The sequence below is a fragment of the Papaver somniferum genome, chromosome 11 (assembly GCF_003573695.1).
Source record: "Papaver somniferum cultivar HN1 chromosome 11, ASM357369v1, whole genome shotgun sequence".
NCBI classification, from domain to species: Eukaryota; Viridiplantae; Streptophyta; class Magnoliopsida; order Ranunculales; family Papaveraceae; genus Papaver; species Papaver somniferum.
Window position 1 is genome coordinate 110,283,906 of NC_039368.1, and position 22,880 is coordinate 110,306,785.

General features: G+C 35.9%; 1 protein-coding gene across 1 annotated transcript; it reads right to left on the reverse strand.

The window, feature by feature from the left end:
* Nucleotides 1–21,418: 21,418 nt before the first annotated feature.
* LOC113324902 (aspartic proteinase nepenthesin-2-like) lies at nucleotides 21,419–22,618 on the reverse strand. The gene has a single exon (XM_026573178.1). The coding sequence runs from the start codon at nucleotides 22,616–22,618 to the stop codon at nucleotides 21,419–21,421; it is 1,200 nt and encodes a 399-aa protein (XP_026428963.1).
* Nucleotides 22,619–22,880: the final 262 nt, after the last annotated feature.

Sequence of the window (22,880 nt, forward strand, 5' to 3'; positions counted from 1 at the left end):
TTTCACAGCTAGCTTAGTCTTTTCATCCTCTTCATGATGATGATAAGAAATTCTGAATTTGAGCAAGTTTTACTTGGTCTTTGGCCCTTATTTTCTTGTAGACTTCACTTTTGTACCTCTTTTCACTTCTTTTCGGATGATTCACCTAACAAAAGACAATAAATAGAAAATAACGTAATACAAGATAATATACAAGAAATATAGCTAAGACAAGAATGGAATTGACACTCAAAACATGTAAATAAAGCACTTATCATTTAGGCGCTCAGAAAAGAAGTACGTAGACACCCAATCCCCAGTCCTAAGTTGGGATGTACAATATAAGGCTTTCTTCATTTCATGAGATGGTGAGAGTGGAGCTAACGAAGGAAGTCTCGAGGATGGCATCATCATAAGTATTGAGGATGGAGATGCTTGTGGATGCCTTGTTATCAACGATGGTCAGAACTTCAAATTTGGTAAAGTATGTCCTTGGAAGTAGATTACCGTTTATTCAGGGGAGTAGGTAGCATGGGTGTAGTTTCCACTCTTGGCGTGATCAAGGAGATGAATGATAAACTCCAGAGTTGAACACATGTAGGTAGTCAGGACCTTCTAGTTGAAATTGATGACTATGTTGGGTAGACATCAGTCCCCAAATAGCTCACCAGAGAACATGAGATTCTTTGATATCGTTATCGTGCTTCTATCCTCTTGATTCTCTCATAGAGGATCCCTATATTTTTTGGTTGGTACTGACGAGCTGGGTCTGGAGAAATATTTTATATGAAAGTTGGAGTTGAATCTAATATTGATGAGGGTCGTCTGAGCTGTCAATCATGGAGAATTCCTCACGTGTACGTTGCACTTCATAGGTGGTCAGGAACGTCACTGGATGTTGACAATACATTTTATCTATTGAGTATCACTATGACTTTGAGTGTCTCGGCGAGATGATACTGACATCAGCGCGTGCATCAACATGTGTCTTTGATGAGTGCTAAAAAGTGCATATTTCTATATATTTTTCTTGGCATTTAACTCATCTTTTGTGCATTATTTCTACATTTTATCCCATATTCTGTATTTTCATTGTTTTCAAGAATAAATATTTTTATTAATTAATTTTGCATTTTTAGGTACCAAATAAAGTTTGGATGAACTGCGGAGCGAAAAGAGCAGAAAAGTAGTGAAAAGTATGGAGGAATTACACAAGGAAGCCGCGAGGAATGTTGTGCACAAGACCAAAAGGATAGAAATGGGCTTGAAGAGGAAGAATTGTCCTTAAAGAAGATATGGGCTTGGCATACCCAAGGCCCAAAACCCTCACCCAAACCCATTTCCAATATACATACCCTCCTTCATCTTCAGCCGTCAGATTGGATCATCTCAGCATCCTACGGTCGCCTCATCGTCGTGCATCAAAATCTGAAGATCCTGCTTCACACTACAGCACCTAACTCTAATCTGCGCCGTTAATTTTGATGTATTATACATCCAACGGTCGCTACAAGCTCCCTTCTATCTCTCCGTTAGATCAATCTATCATTTCCGCATCCCACGGCTCAGCTTCGCGAATCATCGAGACTTGATGCAACCGCTCAACACCCAAGCACCTAATACCTATACCCATCAACCAAACACTCCCCTCCTTCTTCTCCATCGACTTCACCTCCCTCACCTCCGTCTGCAACAGCCTCGCCTTCACCACCAACTCCGCCAACTCCACTGCCTCAACCACCACAATCAACCACCAAAAGCCATCATGGCCATCCCTCACCGAAACCCATCATTCCCCTAAACTTCTAGCCATCTATTCTCTCGATTTCTTCCCTGATTTCTCTCTGTAACCCTAGGTAAGAAATCAATAGAATAGGTCTAGTTATAAAAGCAATTGGAAGGCATGGAGAGGAGCAGGAGAGTCAGAAGAAGAATGGGTCGACGTACAGAAGCCATTATCAAAGATTAGGTAAACTGAATTTCAATTTTCAGAAACCCTAATTTACTGTTTTGGGGGTTTTGCTTGTAAAGTGTAATTGAGTATAAATAGATGCTTTGGGATGTTGTAATGGGCATGCCTGGATTAGCCAGAGCACCATTTGGAGGCCTGGATTAGCCAGTGCTCTCCACTGTTAGGTTTTGTAATTTTCTGTTTTAATTCTAATTCTAAATTTCAATTTCAATTACTCTTTATGTTTATCATGTTCTAATTTCATGTGCTAGGGTTTAGATGAAACTCTTGATTGTATGTTAAGATAGTTAGTAATCATGTCATTGTTCTTGTAGTGCTAAAAATGAGTTAGGACTGCTAGTATCCATTTGAACAAGCAAGCCTGTGATCAGCTGTGCTGTAGAAAGACAGCTGATGCTAGGGGTAAGTGAGTGATAATGGTTAAGAATTCAGCCCATTAGAAGGATTGTGCTCAAATGCCTTAGGATTGATAGATTAATTGGTTGTTACAAGTAAGCATGTGATCAGCTATGCTGTATAATGACAACTGATGCTAGGGGTATGCTAGTAAAATTAGTTGATAAATCACCCATTATAGTATTTCCTGAGATGAAACAAGATATGATTCGATTAGATGCTGCCTTAGCTTAGGACCAAGAAGTGGATTCAATGCCTTAGTAACTTCACACAGTTCTGCATCTTTTTCATTCACTGCACTAGTTCACTTCCTTAGGCTCACTGCCTTGTTTAACTTCCACTGTCACTATCACTGCCACTGTCACAATTATTGATTCATTAGTTCACTGCCACTGCTTAGCTTAGAGAACTAGCTTAGCTTAGGAAAGCTTCAACTCACACCCAAGTCCCTGTGGAAATAACCTGTATTTACCCTGTATACAATCGACACCGTGCACTTGCGGTTAACAAGTAGGCTTCTTCATTGTCTTATTTTCTTACACTCTTAAAAGCCTACCAAGTTTTTGGCGCCGCTGCCAGGGACTGGTGCTGTGTAGTTGAAAGAAAAAAAATTGCTCTTGCTTTTCTGTTTTCAACCTGCTGTAACTTAGTGTAACTTAGTTGCTGTGTAGTGTAACTTAGTTGTAACTTAGTGTAACTTAGTTGTAATTAGCATCATCACCTGCATCATCTGCATTTTAGCTGTAACTTAGTTTTGCATTCATATTGCATCATTGCATCATTCACTGCATCTGCATAACCTTGCATTTGCATCATTAGCATATTTCATCTTGCATACCTTGCATCATCTGCATCTGCATCATTGCATTATTGCACATCTCCATGTTGTTTCAGCTCCACCTGCATCTCATGCTGTAGCTGTAAAAGTAGCTCATAGTCATTGTCATCTTGAATGCCTGAATCTGCATGCTGTGAATGTGAAGTGGTGTTGTCAGCTTGTCAGCCTGAAATTTGGTGCTGGAATTTTCCTGAGTTGTGTTGAATGTGCTGCTGTCATCTTGAAATTAGTTCCAAACTGTGAGAACTAACTCTTCTCCTTGATCACCGGGTACATGAGGTGTTGCTGATCAAGCTTGTGGCGTTGCTGCCTCTTTATGCTGTGAAGTTGCTGCTGCTGTCTTGCTGCCTCCTACTGCTGCTGCTTCTTCTTCTTGTTGTTGTTGCTGATGAGCCTTTGGTGCTCTTGCTGAAGTTGTTGTTGCTGTGAACCAAGCCCAACTGGGCTGTGCAACTAAAACAGAACAGCTGGGCTGTGCTACAAGAGTAAGCCTGAACTGTGGGCTTGACCCAAACAAAAGTTGACAACCATTTTCAAACCCAGTTGCACTTCTTTTTGGGCTGTGTAAATTCTAAAAGTGATTATGGGCTTGTGAATTGGACTGTGGACTTATTTACATTTTGGGCCTCAAACTGAAATTTGTTTAAACTGTGGGCTCCAACCATTCGTGGGCTTAGACTCAACTGAACTTTAAACCCCTACATTGTGAGCTTAGACCCGGACCAAAAATTTGAAAAACGTTTTAAAGTTTTAAAACCCAACTGAGCTCCCCTAATCAAATCGTAAGCCTAAACTAAAAGCCCAACTGGGCTGTGTAATTGTGTTTAATTTGTGGGCTTGCAATAATTTTTTGTTTCTGAACTCTGGGTTTGACCCAAATTTAAAATTTGAAAAAAAAATTCCAAGCCCAAGTGGGCCTCGTACTTTTAATCTCTGAGAGCCCAACAGCCAAAAACACAACTGGGCTCCTGAACCCAGTTTGTGGGCTTGATTAATTTGTTTTTGAGTTTGTTCAAAACTGTTTTGGGCTTGTTTGAATTTACTGTGGGCCTGTAATTGTAACTCTGAAAACCAAAATCTAGGCCAACTTTTTAAACTGAACTTTGGGCCTCAAACAAACTGCAAACCCCCCTTTTTCCCTAAAAAAACAAATTTTTCCAAAATGTCTTCGGACAAAACCAAAATTTTTTGTATATAATCCAGTAAAAAAAAAAAATTGTTTCTTTTGTACATATTTTGCTAATCCAATATGATCTCGGCTGAAATATGTTGGATTTTTGCCTTGGAAAACGGAGTTCGGTTCTTTCTTTCGTCAAATCGGGTATTCTCTTTCCTTTTTCTCTACTCAGCATGATCCTCTTGTATGTTGTAGTATAATTTTGTTCATCTTTTGAAACATTGAGGACAATGTTTGGTTTAGGTTTGGGGGTATAGAGTAGATACCACGATCACATGTTATAATTGAAAACTGAACTCTTTCTTTTTGTAAAAAAAAAATGAAAAAAATGAAAAAAATCATAAAAATGGAGCCCATTTACCTTGAAATGTTGACTCTTGTGCATGTATGTAAACATAAGGATTCTTAGTCTAGATATTTAGGCACCCTGATTCTAGCATAATTCACATGTGATAAGAAACTTGCACACGCACAATCTACCAATACATGTATAGCCTCGATCTTCAAGGTGTTTGATAGGAAGTTAGATTGCCAATCACTTTAGAATACTGAATGATACTTGACTAGCTTGTTCTTTGATTGGCTGGGATAGAAGTTGGAGGATACGTTAAGAAAAGCAACCATAGAATTTGACCGGATGCATTCGATAAGGGCCACCTCTTGCTAAGAGTCATGTAATTATGTTTTTCTTTTTGTTCATGTATCAAAAGTGTCACTATGTTGTAAAGATCAAAGTTATTTCTTCAAAAAAAAAAAAAAAAAAAAAAATTCAGAAAAATCAAAATAATATCAGAAAAAAAATATCAAAAAAATAAAAAATAAATAAAAATTATCAAGTATTTATTTATTCCATGTTTTGTCATGTTAAAGACAATAGTTCTCTCTTGTTCCAAAAATAAAAGAGAGTAATCAATGTAAATAAGAGTCATATTTTTGTTGTAAATAGTCTTGTAATAAGCAAGGAGGGTGCAGCCATCGATGTATAACGCGGGTAAACTGAAATATCACCAACTCATTGGGTGAACATTCACAATTCTCGTAAAGCCGGACAGCTAGCTTGGCTTAGAATTCGGTTCTTAGCCTAAAAACTATCTCTTGGTGATTAGTAGTCATAACTTCAGGTCATTCTAGACACATGTGTAGATACACTTTACACTCTTATCACATGTCTTTATTTGTTATCAGTGCTAGGATTGTGCCTTTGATAGCTAGATTGACATCTCCATTTTGCTATGAGCTTCTACTGTCTTGCACATGTCACATTTCATGGAATATGAGCTTATATTTGGTCCTAGAACTTTGTAGGTACGTTCTAAGCAAACCTTCACGAGACTTCACTCGTCCACTAGGGACACTTAGTGGTTTAAAAGGCTTAGTGCATACGCTAAATGCATTCGAGAGACCAGCGACAGTGGTATAGGTAGGATTTCCTTAGTTTGTTTTACTTGAGGACAAGTAAAATTCAGGTTTGGGGGTATTTGATGAGTGCTAAAAAGTGCATATTTCTATATATTTTTCTTGGAATTTAACTCATCTTTTGTGCATTAATTCTACATTTTATCCCATATTCTGTATTTTCATTGTTTTCAAGAATAAATATTTTTATTAATTAATTTTGCATTTTTAGGTACCAAATAAAGTTTGGATGAACTACGGAGCGAAAAGAGCAGAAAAGTAGTGAAAAGTCTGGAGGAATTACACAAGGAAGCCGCGAGGAATGTTGTGCACAAGACCAAAAGGCTAGAACTGGTCTTGAAGAGGAAGAATTGTCCTTAAAGAAGATATGGGCTTGGCATACCCAAGGCCCAAAACCCTCACCCAAACCCATTTCCAATATCCATACCCGCCTTCATCTTCAGCCGTCAGATTGGATCATCTCAGCATCCTACGGTCGCCTCATCGTCGTGCATCAAAATCTGAAGATCCTGCTTCACACTACAGCACCTAACTCTAATCTGCGCCGTTAATTTTGATGTATTATACATCCAACGGTCGCTACAAGCTCCCTTCTATCTCGCCGTTAGATCAATCTATCATTTCCGCATCCCACGGCTCAGCTTCGCGAATCAACACCCAAGCACCTAATACCTATACCCATCAACCAAACACTCCCCTCCTTCTTCTCCATCGACTTCACCTCCCTCACCTTCGTCTGCAACAGCCTCGCCTTCACCACCAACTCCGCCAACTCCACTGCCTCAACCACCACAATCAACCACCAAAAGCCATCATGGCCATCCCTCACCGAAACCCATCATTCCCCTAAACTTCTAGCCATCTATTCTCTCGATTTCTTCCCTGATTTGTCTTTGTAACCCTAGGCAAGAAATCAATAGAATAGGTCGAGTTATAAAAGCAATTGGAAGGCATGGAGAGGAGCAGGAGAGTCAGAAGAAGAATGGGTCGACGTACAGAAGCCATTATCAAAGATTAGGTAAACTGAATTTCAATTTTCAGAAACCCTAATTTACTGTTTTGGGGGTTTTGCTTGTAAAGTGTAATTTAGTATAAATAGATGCTTTGGGATGTTGTAATGGGCATGCCTGGATTAGCCAGAGCACCATTTGGAGGCCTGGATTAGCCAGTGCTCTCCACTGTTAGGTTTTGTAATTTTCTGTTTTAATTCTAATTCTAAATTTCAATTTCAATTACTCTTTATGTTTATCATGTTCTAATTTCATGTGCTAGGGTTTAGATGAAACTCTTGATTGTATGTTAAGATAGTTAGTAATCATGTCATTGTTCTTGTAGTGCTAAAAATGAGTTAGGACTGCTAGTAGCCATTTGAACAAGCAAGCCTGTGATCAGCTGTGCTGTAGAAAGACAGCTGATGCTAGGGGTAAGTGAGTGATAATGGTTAAGAATTCATCCCATTAGAAGGATTGTGCTCAAATGCCTTAGGATTGATAGATTAATTGGTTGTTACAAGTAAGCCTGTGATCAGCTGTGCTGTAGAAAGACAGCTGATGCTAGGGGTATGCTAGTAAAATTAGTTGATAAATCACCCATTATAGTATTTCCTGAGATGAAACAAGATATGATTCGATTAGATGCTGCCTTAGCTTAGGACCAAGAAGTGGATTCAATGCCTTAGTAACTTCACACAGTTCTGCATCTTTTTCATTCACTGCACTAGTTCACTGCCTTAGGCTCACTTCCTTTGTTTAACTTCCACTGTCACTATCACTGCCACTGTCACAATCATTGATTCATTAGTTCACTGCCACTGCTTAGATTAGAGAACTAGATTAGCTTAGGAAAGCTTCAACTCACACCCAAGTCCCTGTGGAAATGACCCGTATTTTCCCTGTATACAATCGACACCGTGCACTTGCGGTTAACAAGTAGGCTTCTTCATTGTCTTATTTTCTTACACTCTTAAAAGCCTACCAGTCTTTCCAAATTCAATATCTTTGAGGCGAGCAGTCCCCAGTCACACTTTTATTTGCCTTTGTGTCTGAGCAGGTTCAAAAGTATGTCTCATCTTCATCTGGAAAACACAGTCTTGTTCCATCATATACTGAACAATTTGATTGATGAGTTCTGCAGACACTGTGAAGCTCCTGATAGTGAGAAGGCGTCTGTGCACTCCTTTAGTCCCAAAGTACAATTCTCCATAATTAATCTTTTCCTTGAAGATACACTTCAATCAATTGCATTCACTTGTGAGATGACTGGCGAATTTATGGAAATGATATAATTTAGGATATTCCATTTATTATTCAATTGATGGTCGCTTGACAGGAAGTCACTTGATTGCACTATCTTGAATCTACACCTCCAGCAACTGAACTACTTCTTTCATGGGGATAGGAAAGTCTGGGAGCATATATATTGTTGATGTTGTTGGCTTTAAGCCAGATATGGTGTAGTGTGGTACTAGAGTTGGAGTTGGTGGGGCTACACGTGCAGCAAGTTACTCTGAGGTGGTGGTTTTTCTTTTGGTATTTCAGTTCTTACATAAAGTCGAAGGTTGTATTGCTTGTTGATCCTTTGATGACCAACGACCAGCAATATCAACCGGCGCTTCATAGTATTCTGGGATATGAGCTTTGGAGATTCTAGGATTATTGGTGCATTCTTGAAGCATTCTTGGTTTGCTCTGTCCGGCGTTGCTCGGTCAAAGGCTTGAGAAAATTGAGTAACTCTAGTAAGCATACCTCCTTGATTCTTAGCAAGGATATCTTGTGTTAGAGAATAGATCAGTTGAACCCACCAAGCGTTGGTATGTCAATGTTAGCTATCATATTTTAGTACCAAAACTCATCTAGACTCAACTTGATTTAGGTTAGACTAGAAAGTCGAGGAATGTTGAGACATACAAGTATTACTCCCAAGACCTGAAGAAAGTGAAGAAGTAACGACTGCAACGACGACATCATTCTTCCTCTTGAGGTTAGTAATATTGACGTGATCTTGTTTCCATTCCTAACGTATCTTTCAAGTTGTTTTATATTGAAAACATAACATGCGAAGATATATACATATGAAACTCTAGTGTTAGACTTGGGCATAATAGTATGATCAAAGTATTAAGGAATTATATTACGAAGTATAACGTTTACCTTGTGAACTTCGTAAATACGACATTAACATAATCTTTTGTATTTGGTTACTTGATTATGTGTGCATTATATAAGTGTGATTTCATCCTAGAAAATTATGTATTATTACACTAGTTTAAGGAAGTATATGTATGAACTTGATTCATAATCTAAAGGGAAACCATGATTTGTTGATCCGGTTCTTCATTGAATATTTTTATTGATCAATACAAGATGACTAGAATCTTAGATTTGGTTGAGAGATGAGGTATAACCAGTCAAATCCTATGATATGTAGCTATTTATAATATGTCACAAGTTACTTTGGAAATCAAGGTGTAACCGATCACAAGGTATATTGGGATGCAAGTTGTAACTGGTCACAAGTTACTTTGGAATCCAAGGTATAAGAGGTCACAATATGAATCGGGAAGTTATGTGTAACTGGTCACAAGCTACTTTGGGAAGCAAGGTGTAACCAGTCATAAGCTACTTTGTGGAGCAAGGTGTAACCGATTAAAACTATCTTTGGAATCATGTTATAACCGGTCACAACATATTTTGGAGTGATGGTATAATCGGTCCCATGAAAAAACCAAGTTTCCATGGTTCACATATTTCTTCATGATATGTGTGAATTAGGGTTTAGGGTTTGCCAAGATGAGAAGCTTCTACATGTGCACAACTCATATTATTAATTGTTCAAATATATTCCTTGATACTCAAGGTGATCCCATACCGAAAAATTGTAAAGCATTTAATTATGATTTTCACAATATATGTTTTAATTACCATCAATTAAAGCATATCCTATGGAAAATATTATAAGTTAATATGTTAGACGAACAATAGAAGTTTTCAAAGAGAGTTTTCAGAGATATGGTTTGGTAATTAATTGGAAATAGGATAACCGAAATTAGGTAATTTAATGTTAATATATTGAGAATATTTTCGGTTTTGCAATTTCCTTTTTGTCCAAACAACCTTAGTCTGTAGATAGTTGAGTTTGGATTTTTTTCAAATTATCCTAAGAGCTAGGAAAACTTCATTCGTGTAGTTTCTGGTGAAGCCGTATTTTCGGAGAGGAAAGTGTCCTAATTAGGTGAAATCTCATACGACCACTCGTTTAAGGACTTCTGTGGGATCAAGAAGCTCTACGAGTACCGTTGGTGGGAAACTAGATAATTGCATTGTTATTTTAGTTTTTGATTATTGATTTGATTGAATAATGGTTGTTGTAACTTTGATTACACCTAGTTTGATTATTCTTGAGAGCCTTCTCTTCTGACATAAGGGTCATTCAAACTAGATCATATCCATAGACGATCACATGAAGTGTGTCCCGAAGTTTTTGTATTATATCGACTCTGTCCATAGACGATCACACTTGGTAAAGGACTTATAGGTATATAAATAAAAGATTTGTGGTGTATTTTCATACCCTTATCTTTTCAATTGGTTCAGAGCAGGAAAACACGAAAAGATCTAACAATTTGTGTTTTGTGCGATCCAACCTATAAGATTTGAATCAATGGATGATTTACTTAAGGTTATGCAAGATTGCGAATATTCAAAAGTGAAAACATTGGGGGTATCAAAATGTTAGAGCATAGCTCGGTTGAACTCACCAAGCGTTGGTATGTCACGTTTGGTTGTCATATTTTTGTATCAAAACTCATCTAGAGTCGCTTGATTAAATACTAGAGTCAATTTCGTTTATGTTAGACTAGAAATTCTAGGAATCTTGAGACATACAAGTATTACACCGAAGACCTGAAGAATGTGAAGAAGTAATGAACTACAACGATGACATCATCCTTTCACTTGAGGTTATTAATTTTGACTTGAACATTTTCATTCCTAAAGTATCTTTCAGGTAGTAGTATATTGAAAACATAACTGCGAAGCTGTATATATTGTACATATTGTATAATACTCTAGTGATGTTACATGATCATAATAGTATGATCATAGTATCAGGGAATTAGACTACGAAGAATAACGCTTATCTTTTGAACTTCGTATATATGACATCGACATAATATTGTATATATTGTTATGATTATGTGAATAGGTTATAGTGAAGATTTCATCCTAGGAAACAATATTTTTTATTTGTTTAAAGGAATAACATTCATGAACTTGTTTCGTGAAACGAAAGGGAAATCATTAGGATTATTCGTCTGGCTATTCATTGCAAATTCTTGGATGACCAATATGTGTGAAATGGTAGAACCGATCTTAACTTAGGTTATGTATCTTGGTATAACTAATCACAAAGCCTGACTTGTGATTTGGTATGACTGGTTTTTGTTAATTGGTGTAACCGATCCTAAGTAATCACCATATGATGGTACACTCGATCCTTGTAATTGTTGTGGCCGATCCTAGTAATTGGTGTGATCGATCATAAGTGTGTGTGTAACCGGTCCTTGTAATTGGTGTAACCGGTTCTGGTAACTGGTGTGACCGATCACAAATAATACCATGTATAGATGGAACTGATCCTTGTAATTAGTGTAACCAATCCTAGTGACCGATCACAAGTGTTTCCATAATTAGGTATAACCGATCCTAGTGATCGGTAGAATCGATTGAACCCATGTATGTGATTTGGTATTTGATCAATCACATATTAGTCTTGGAAAACAGGTGAACCAATTCTAAACTTGTTTGGAAGTGTGGTATAACCGATTCCAAGAATGCAAATCCATGTGAATATGAAATAAGGATTTGCAGTGAAAAGATGTCAACATACTTTGAACACGAACAGTAACTCTTATCATTTATTGTTCAAAGATATTCCTTAGTATTAAAGGTGATTTTATTCCGAAATAAAGTAAGAATCTTTTAATTAAGGTTTTTAATTTTATATGCTTTAATTACCAACAATTAACGCATATCACTAGAGAATAAAAATTTGTAATGTGCATTTACTAATTGGAGATTTTCTATTGAGATATTTCACAAAATATTGGACAAGCATTTATATTGGAATTAGGAAAACCGAATTTTTCCATTCATTGCAAATCTTGAGAATACTTTCGGTTTTGTAAATTCTTTGGTGTCTGAACATCCTTGGTCTAAAAATACCTAAGTTTGCATTTCTAGCAAACTATCCAAAGATCCAGGGAAACTTTATTTCTTGTTGTTTGTGGTGGAGCCGTCTATTCGGAGTGGAAAGTATCTAATTAGGTGAAATCTCTTACGACCACTCGTTTAAAGACTTTTGTGGGATCAAGAAGCTCTACGAGTACCATTAATTGGAAATTAGATAATTACAATGTTATTAGTTTTCAATTGATTTGATTGACTAACAGTTTTTGAGACTTTGATTGCACCTAGTTTGTTTATACTTGAAAATCTTCTCTTCTGATATAAGATTCAAGATCGAAGTATCGATGGAGTCTTTAGAAATGTTGTTAGATCTAAACACATCTTATGATAATCCATCGTTAACAGACTTTGTTCTGTGCATGATTGATCACAAGAGATTCAAGTGGTGTTGTGTAGGTTATTTAAGATTAAAGAAGATTTGAAGACGAAGAAGATTTCTTATTGGTTTTCGTATCTTGTGAATTGTGTGCACAAACCTTGATCGTACATATGGGATCCAACTAGAATCATATTTATTCGATAAATTATTGCGTGAGATCGGTATTAGAAATATTTCTCTTTGAGATTTATTTTGATTTAGTGCAAATCTATACTTGAATATTTCGGTAGTTAAAGTTAGATTGATCTAACCAGACAAAGGAGTTTATTATATTAAACCGAAGAGCCTTTGTCAATGACTCATCTAAATCTTTTAGAAAGATTGATTAGAGTGGTTACCAAACAGATTCTTTATTTGTTGTTTATAATACGATCCAAATGACTTGCTATTCACATTCGTGAATCTAGAATTGAAAGGTGCATGGATACTGATGGAACTAAGTAGCTAGGGGTAGTCCTCTTGGTCTCAACTATACCAAGTTGGTATTAGATTTTGTGTAGCGGCTTAATTCTGAGAGTATTTAACACTGTACTAAGTCCCGGGATTTTCTGCATTTGCGGTTTCCTCGTTAACAAAATATTGTTGTGTCTTTAACATTGATTTTCGCATTATAATTATTTATTATAATGAAGTAACCTATTATAAAGTAATACACTTTGTTGTAGTATTGTCTAGATCTTGTATCCATAGTCAATCACAAGTTATCTTGTTGTTGTTTTGTCTCGATCTCATATGCATAAACAATCACACGCAGTGTGAACCGAATTGTCGTATTGTCTCGACTCTGTCCATAAACGATCACATTCGGTAAAGGACTTATAGGTTGAAACAAAAATATTGCGGTGTATTTGGGTACCCTTGTCTTTTCACAAAATACACCACCAACTTTTTCGTAGGAAATCTATATGGACAAGCTCAACACAACTCCGAGAGTTAAAACCCAATCAATGAAAGTGTATAAGTTATATCTATACATCTCTTGCGATTAGAACGTTTACAGAATTGAATCCGTGAACCTAATCACAAAGAGAGTTTTTGGACGGCACCAAAGACCAATGTCTAAGGATCAATCAAGTCATATCCAACAAACTAGGTCGTACGTATCTACTTTGATTGATCAACGCACAACCTGTGATATTTCAATTATAAGGATAATAATATAATGCGGAAAAGGAATAACACAGACATCATAAATTTTGTTAAAGAGGAAACTGCAAATGCAGAAAAACCATGAGACCTAGTCCTGATTGAAAACCAAATTGTATTAAGTCGCTACAGACACTAGCCTACTACCAATTAACTTCGGTCTGGAATATAGTTGAGCCCGAACTCAGTCTCCGACTGATTCAGGTACAGTCGCATTCCTTACGCCTCTTGAATCCCAGCAGGACTCCACACAATTGATTCCCTTAGATGACGTGACACCAACTAAGAGTTGCTTCGACTCAATTGAAGACTTTAAACCATATCTGCCTCCCACATATTAAGCCTTTATAATTGATTTCCTGATTTACGATCTAAACAGATGATCAGATCAAACGAAAGATCCAGGTGATGGAAATCAATAGCAACTTGACAGAAGTCTGGCTATCCTCAAAATCCAGACTTATGCAACCCGAAATGCATCATAGATTATTATTCACCTCACAAGTATAAAACTTACGGAATCACAAAGTTTGAGACGAAGAGAACTTTGTGATTACTATCTATCTTGTTCAAGTGATAAATCAACAATCGAATAAAATCGGGATACTTAAGTTATCAAGATAAAACATAACTACTCTTGTCTTTTGATAGTCGCTAAACCCTAAAAGAGCTTTTGGAGAGGACTTATAGGTTGAAACAAAAAGATTGTGGTGTAACTGGGTACGCCTCGTATTCTCAATTGGTATCACAACAGGAAAACACGAGAAGATCTAACAATCTACATTTGGTGCGATCAAAACTATAAGAATTGAATCTAATGGATGATTCAGTTAACGTTATGCAAGATTGTGAATACTCAAAAGTTGGAGATGTTACTACTTTGATAACTCATAATCCAGGAGTTACGAAAATTAAGAGTACATCTGAGTCTATCTCTGATGGAAAAGAAGATGCTGATAAGAGTTGGTGAAACTCCTAAAGGCTATAAGATATTTGTCTACAAGGACGTTAATATTAAAGATAAAATCTAATATTCTTAAGAAAGAGATCATAGAAAAGGACATTCAACTAAATATTCTAGCCAAAGAGAATATGGATCTCACTGTCAAAGTACAAGCTCTTGGTATATCTCTTACTCAAGAACAAGAGGTTCATCCTATGACTCTGACTAATGATTATGTTATAATTTCTTCTGATGAGGAAACCAATAGTCCTTGTTTGACTTTTACAGATTGTGATAACAAGACTTGTTTGATCACGTCTGAAACAGATCATGATGATGGTAGTCTGCCTAACTACATCAAGTCAGAAGAGAATGAAAAACCATCTTCTAAAACTACTGATGATCAAATAAAATCTTGTCCAAAGGAAACTTTGAACCGATTCCGTGAGAAAGATCTTAAGGAATACAGCTTTCAGTCACTTAACAGGAAACTTATACTTCTTCAAATTACTATTGTAAAAGTATTAAAAGAAGTATCTTGTCTTAAAAAACTGAAAGATCATTCCTCAGTAGAAATACAAAATATACCCCAACCCGATAAAATCAACTCAATTATTATTTCAGATGAAAGAGTTGATAATCACTTCTGGAAAAAAGTTCGACCTCACTCATGTCGAAACAATATCTGTTTACATGAAGGTAGCACCTACTGAACGGTTCCAGAAGAAAGGGAAGGAAATAATTTCTGGCGAAAGAAACAATCAAGGAAGATTTCCAATAATTGTTTATGAAGATCAAGCTGATGTGCATAATAAGGAAATCCTTAGAATGAGAAAATCATATAAAATTCTCATTAATATAATTAAGAGAGATCTATCTATCTCTGAAAATTCTCACATTAGTATAATTTCTCCTCATGATTATGCCTTTAGATCAAGGAAGGATCACCTTCTTGGGAGAAAATACTTTGGGCAGAAACCTCCAAAGAAAAACATGAACTATGTTTCTGATACCCGTTGTAAGCATGATAAAGCTTACTCCGATACAACCTAGTTGTATGGAGGATGTGCACCCTCATCCAAGTTCATGCTCATAACTTTTGGGATGAGGAAGCACATAAAATGAGAGCACATGTTTTTTTGTTTGTATCAAGAAATAAATTGGTGACAAATTTTGGATACTCTGCGAATCCACTTTGTCCTAAAAAATTGTTGTTCGCATGTTTATCATGATCTTCCATAATTAGGTTTTATTTTAAATTTTCGAATTTTAATAAACCTTCCAGCATGAGAATTTCTGACACGTGAAACAAAATATACTCTTAATATATTTTCGAAAATTCCTGGATATTTCGGTTCGAAAGTTGTATCTTCTTAAAAAAAACTTTCTCTTGCTTGTATTGAGAAAACCTGATCAATTCTTATTTAAATCCTTGAGCACGCCTCCAATAACTCGCAGTATTACAAAGGTAAATAAGGAGGAAGCTCAAAGATTTGATTATTGTCAAGGAATTAATACATAAAGGAAGAAGAAGATCATACCAAAAATCATGTCTGATTATGATTTTGATAGTTCTACCGGATCCCAAGATGAGTCATGTATGTTGGCTTACAACCTTTAAGATCCATAAGAAACCAAGTGGATACCTTCTGATAGTATGGTAAACTATATCCATGGTTTGAATAACTAAGAACCAATCTCATAATAACCGTTCGAAATCAAGATTGGGTGAAGGCTAGGATTCAAGAAACAAAAGCTGATCTTGTAGACATGAAGGAACAAGTTGAAAAGCTTGAGAAACAAGAAGTGGTTGCTGACAAGTCTCTCGAGACATGCTTCAAGAGTTTGAACACTTAAGAAACCTCAGTAAACAATCGGAGCACCACTAAGAATTAAGATATATGCTGTAATACTTAATCTAGAAAATAGACATCAATGTTTTGATTTACTTAAATTATTGTATAAGGTCTATTTTGAATAAAACTATCATTATTATTTATGAATACAATTATTATTTTATAATTTTCTGTGATAGTTACCGATTACGTAGCCTGTGAATGAATGTTTATATTTTTGCTATGTGTATTCGGTTTACGAGATGTTTGATTTCGGTTTCTATTTACCTTAATATTTGATCTCATATGAATGTAACCCTTATGATTTGTGTGGCTTTTTGATTTAGCGGGATTAAGTTCTAGCCCATGTTGGTAAACTCAAAGGATCATAAGGCATTCTGATTGAAAATCATTTGTGAAAAGTCACAATATGCTAAATCAATTTGTGTTTACATGAGTTCCGTTTAGCATAACATATGTGTTTCGGGTTTTCAACTTTTTCTATTGGCACGCATTAGTTAAAATTGATTCGACCTTTCTCTGGTAGGTTGCTTTTGTTGTTGTTCTTTTGTTCTTGTGAGAGGATGACAACACACTGCGGGAGAGTTCTTATTTGAACTTGCGTTTAATGATATATCTTTTTGGGGAGAAGAGGCCGTGGAATTTGAGGTAACAAATTTGTTAGTTAATCTTTTTCTTGTTTAAGAAAAGTCTGTTTATATTGCATATATTTGCTTTTGCTTAACAAAATTTCGGTACAATTGATATGTTCCATCATATTGTGTATGGATGTGTGTGTGATTCAATTGCTTCTAATTAAAAAAAAAACGTGTCAATTTATTTGGCTTATTATTTGGTATCTTCTTTATTGTTGGGTATCAAGTGTTTTTACTTAACGAAATTCGGTGCAATTGCGGTGCTATATTGTGTATGTTTGTTTTAATTGCTTTCGATTAAGAAAATGATCGTGCAAGTCAATTTATTTTGGTTTGCATGTATTGTTTAAGGCTTAAAAAATACGGGATCATTTGTTTAGTCCAATTGATTTCGGATAAGAGAAACTAAGTTAATTCTAATCTTAGTTAGACTTATCAAATTGGAGGATTCGATTATTCAAGTCTAGTCGAATGCCTTGACAAGAAAAACTAGTTAACTAACCTAGTGTTTGTCTTGTCTAAAGGGAAAGATCTAAGTTATTGTCTAAATAATTAGAGCCTGATGAGAGAAAATAAAGTTAATTATGATCTTTATTTTTGGTCTTATCGAAATAAGGAATTGTGCATATGCAATCGGTCTAACAAGGGAATTAAATTTCTTAGTCAATTTGTTAGACTATTAGGGAAAATTGTTTGGGGCAATTGTTTCCTTGATAACATATTATAACTAAATTACTTTGTAATTTCGGTTTTAATATTGGTTATCTAAAGTGGTATGTGAAACCTTCATGCTTAACTCTTATAGGTTAGGTTGTTTACAAGTCTTTTAGATTTGTAAGATACTTTTGGTTTATCCTTTATTTGCTCAAACCTTTGTCATTTTATGACAAAAAGGGGGAGAAATATATGGAGTAAACAAGTGATTTGTAATCACTAAGGAAAGGACAATTGTGCTTAAACGTTATATCTAACAAAAGAGTAAAGCGTTGACTAAGGGGGAGAAACATATCATATTGTTGTATAGTATTTCTTACTACAAAAAGGGAATAACAAAGATGTTCGGATCGAATATTTACCTAGCTTACCTTTAGAGGGAGTAAAAGCTTTTGTTATTCAAATGTCAACAACGACATTTATTATTTGAATATATGCAGATTATTGTGTTGTTGAAACTTGGAATCAAGCGTATGTAAAATGAATTGTTTAGTACGACCAATCACATACTAGTCTTGGAATACTGGAAAACCAATTCTAAACTTGTTTGGAAGTATGGTAGAACCGACTCCAAGAAGCAAATCCATGTAAATATGAAATAAAGATTTGCAGTGAAAAGATGTCAACATACTTTGAACACGAGCAGTAACTCTTATCATTCATTGTTCAAAGATATTATTTGGTACTCAAGGTGATCCTGTGCCGAAATAAATTAAGAATATTTTAATTAAGGTTTTTGATTTTATATGCTTTAATTACCAGCAATTAATTCATAGCTTTAGAGAATAAAAATTAGTAATGTGCATTTAATTATTGGAGATTTTTTATTGAGAGATTTTGGAAAATATGGACCAGCATTTATTGGAATTATGAAAACCGAACTTGGGCGTTCATTGCACATCTTGATAATATTTTAGGTTTTGAAAATTCCTTGGTGTCCAAACATCCTTAGTCTATAAATATTTAAGTTTGCATTTCTAGCAAACTATCCTAAGAGCCAGGAAAACTTCATTTCTTGTTGTTTGTGGTGGAGTCGTCTATTCGGAGGGAAATTATCCTAATTAGGTGAAATCTCTCACGATCGCTCGTTTAATGGCTACTGTGGGATCAAGAAGCTCTACGAGTACCGTTGGTGGGAAACTGGATACTTGCAATGTTATTAGTTTTCAATTTGATTCGATTAACTAACGGTTGTTGAAATTTTGACTGCACCTTATTTATTTATTCTTGAGAATCTTCTCTTCTGATATAAGATTCACTAACATATCAAAGTATCGACGGGACATTTAGAACTGTTGTTAGATCTAAAGACATCTTGTGATAATCGATTGTTAGCAGACTCCGTTCTATGTGTGATTAATCACAAGAGATTCAAGTGGTGTTGTGCAGGTATTTGAAGGCAATAGAATATTTGAAGACGAAGAAGAATTCTTATTAGCTTTCGTATCTTGTGGATTTAGTGCACAAACCTTAATCGGATGAGATCCAACTAGAATCGATTTATCTTTGGTAAATATGATTGATTAATAGCGTGAGACCAGAATTCTGTATATTTCTCTTTGAGACGTATGTTGATTGAGTGTAAATCTGGACTTGACTATTTCGGTAGTTATAGTTAGATTGATCTAACCAGACAAAAGAGTTTATTAGATTAATCATAAGAGTCTTTGTAAACAACTTATCTATATCTTTAGCAAGATTGATTAGAGTGGTTACCAAATAGATTATTCCTTTGTTGTTTGGAATACTATCCAAAGGGCTTGCAGTCAACATTTGTCAACGTTTATAAAGCATGTAGTGATAAGAATCCTTCAATTGTGGATATGATGGTAAATGGTAGGCTCAGATGCAACTCTAGAAGAAAATTTTCTGTGCAAGAGCGATTATAATGGGATCTTTTGTGTAATGATTGGGTGTAGTTTGTATTTCTTAGATGAAGACGATACGACGAGCATTTTGGAAGATGATTTTTTAGTCAAAAAATGTTATGAAGTACAAATCCAGAACACGACGGGGAGTGTAATTTTGAAAAAAAATTCTGGAAAAAAGGAATTCCACCTAAAGTGTACTTCATGCTTTGCACCAGTTTTCACAATTTTCTTCCTACTTTTATTATGTTGAATCATAGAGGTGTTCGTGTGCAGGAAGTTCTTTGCAGTATTTGTCAAAGGGAGGAAACATTGTTGATCATTTTTTTTTTCTTTGTGAGTATGCACATTCTGTTTGGTCATATTTTATCAAAGCTTTGAAGATGGATTGGGTATCATTTGCATGTGTTCTACATCATTTTAATGCTTGGAGTGGGCTGAATCCCAAAGGAAGATGCAAGGAAGCAAGTCAGAAGTTGATCTATGCAATTTTCTTGCACTTATGGAATGAGAAACAATAGGGATTTTGGTGGCAGGGGAAGAACAGTTGAGGAGATGTTTCTGATGATTAAGCATACTTTTATTTCGTGGTTTTTTGAGAAGGATGTGTTTAGAGAGTACAATGTAAATCAAATTCTCTTTAATTGGGAGACTGTTCTACGTATTCAAGATATTGTAGATGGTCTCCATACTTTGTATTTCTTCTTGTTATCTTTAATATACCCTTCCTTTTCAGAAAAGAAAAAAAAAACAACATTCATCAACGGTATAATTCAATGGATTAACACAGGGCCGGGCCGTTTCCATGAACACCTCAAAAGATGAGTATTCGATAAAGCTAAACATTTTACCACTTCAATTGATAGGGATGTAATATCGGGAGAAAATTTTTAGCAGATAAATCTAATATCAAAAGGGTGCCAATCAAGATATTAGATAGGCTCTGCTTTGAATGTAACGGAGACCTTTTTCCTGCTTGGTTTTTATATCAATGAAATCTTACTTGCAAACAAAAGAAGAAAACAATATAGATAGTAGGAATTACATGAAATTGCTAAATCGTGTAGTTGGGTTTGTGCCAAAAGCCCAACATTACTACACCTTCCAATTGCATCCGTTTGAAGCATCCAAACCTTGGAGACAAACTTATCCAGTCCAGTGAATTTGGTATCAAAGTATTTAGATAAGGTTTAAATTTAAGCGTTCTGAGTACAAATTGCCGCATACTGTATGACCAACTTGTTAACGTAAGATGACGGGTGCGTATAAAGTTTGATTAAACTATACAACTTGTTAACAAACCTGCAACGTATTTGGAATAATCAAACGAAAAAAAAAAAGTCCCGAGTATGAACATTTAATAAAGATTCTCCCGTAGCAACAAATAATTAAGGATCATATCAAAAATTGCAATTCCTTTATTAAGAAGAACACTCAAGTCGAAGATGGGCAAAACTGAAATTCTGATGGTAAGCGTAACAGGTAAACCATCATCAATAACTCAAGTTGGCAGCATTCGACCGCCAGAGTCTAATGCAAATTGAATGAAAACTTGGTTGAAAATGTACCATAAATAACTATAGCGTGTCCTGCAAAACATACAAAGTACCATAATCGTGTAGGCTAAAGGACTTTTAGTGGAGGGATACAATTGGTTCATGTCTTCCGTATCGTAATTGGGAGTAGGGGTTAAATTTGGTTACACACGAACTACAATAATTAGAAGGAAATGAAAAATAGTTGAAATAACATATATTTGTGACAACTACCACATACCCATAAGTATGGTTGTAACACTTGCACTACAAGCAAACACAAGTACAAGAACCAACAAGTGTTACCTTTTTGCCTCCATCAACATCCCGCAGGGAGAAAACCAATTCGAGAGCGCCCAAAATCATGTATCATTAGAATCTGTTTCTGTTGGGCATTCCCAAAAATGGGTGCATGGTTAGTGGACTCTCCAAACGCTAGGCAAACCACCTCAGTCTGCTCGTGCAATGGAATCCATATATTGTCTGGCTTTAGATTTAAATTGGCATCACCATCAAAACGAAAGTTTGCAAGTGGTAATTTATCAACTTCGGTTGGACTTGCATAGTAGCATGTTTCCTTAGAACCATAGTAGCGAACCCAACCAAGTGCGCTGACAATGCCGAGATACCTGTCCCTTAACATGTTGTAGAGAGAAGTAGGAAAGTAGCTTTTAGTCGAACCCGAATCGAGAGCCATCTCGATTGGAAAATCGGTACTCTCGATTGATTCGCTACCAATTGTTATTCCTTGAAGGCGAACAAAATAATATTGAGGATGTGCTACCAATGGCGTATAAATTACAAGGCCCGTATCATCGATAGATTCTCCGAAAGTCAAAGCTGTTGTGCTATTTGGGTTTAGACAGTACGAGAATTGAGTGAATCCATAAGCAACTTCTAATGACGAAACCAAAGATAAACTTCCCCTACTCATCCCTAAAACCCCGTCAAGATGTGGAACAGCATCAGTGTGAGATGCACAACCGAAACGCATATCATTCATTGCGACAAAGGTAGCATAATCATCTTTTAATAGAGTAAATTTATCCGCAACCCATATCCCGTTTGTAGTTGATCCATCTTCATATCCTGTTTGAAAAGGGCATTCCAAATGTTCCCCACACATTTTGGATGGACACCTATCCGATGCACATATAACAGCTGAGAAGGATGTTGAATCTTGATAATCAAAGTACTCTGAAGTGGAACAATCGTCACATGGATTGCACCTTACCCATGTGTAAGGGCTGCCTGTGTCAATTACCAATAGAAACAGCTTGCGAGGAGATCCAATGAAGAATCTAATGTAGTACGAGTCTTGTCTATGATAAGAAACAGGATTGACAAAGTTTCTAGTTGTGACATTTGGTAATGGCAAGTTCTTTTTGTGATGCAAAGTAAAGGTGAGAGTGTTTATAGTGTTGTTGCTTTGAAGCAATCTGGAATCAGATGGCTGAGATAGAAGTAGAAAAGGAGTTAGGAACAAACTTACTTTCATAAAGACATCTGCCTTCTTCATTTTTGTACCGATCATAGGTTTTCTTTCTAGTTGTTGTACAACTTGTGAAGAATTGGAGTAGAAACGATGAAGAAATAGATCTTGAGTTTAGGGTATTTTTTTCTTCTGCATTTTATGTTCTCGGTCAGAAAATTAGCCTGTTTGTTAGCTTTGCAGTGAAGAGTGTCTGTTTCTTGTCACAATCTCTACCCAAATAAGGGGATAGTAGCACATGGTAAAACTAGCTAGTTTGAAGACTGGGTAAAATTTGATAATGACTATT

Coding starts and splice junctions, on each gene's coding strand:
- LOC113324902 (XM_026573178.1), bottom strand. CDS start 22,618: ATGAAGAAGGCAGATGTCTTTATGAAAGTAAGTTTGTTCCTAACTCCT.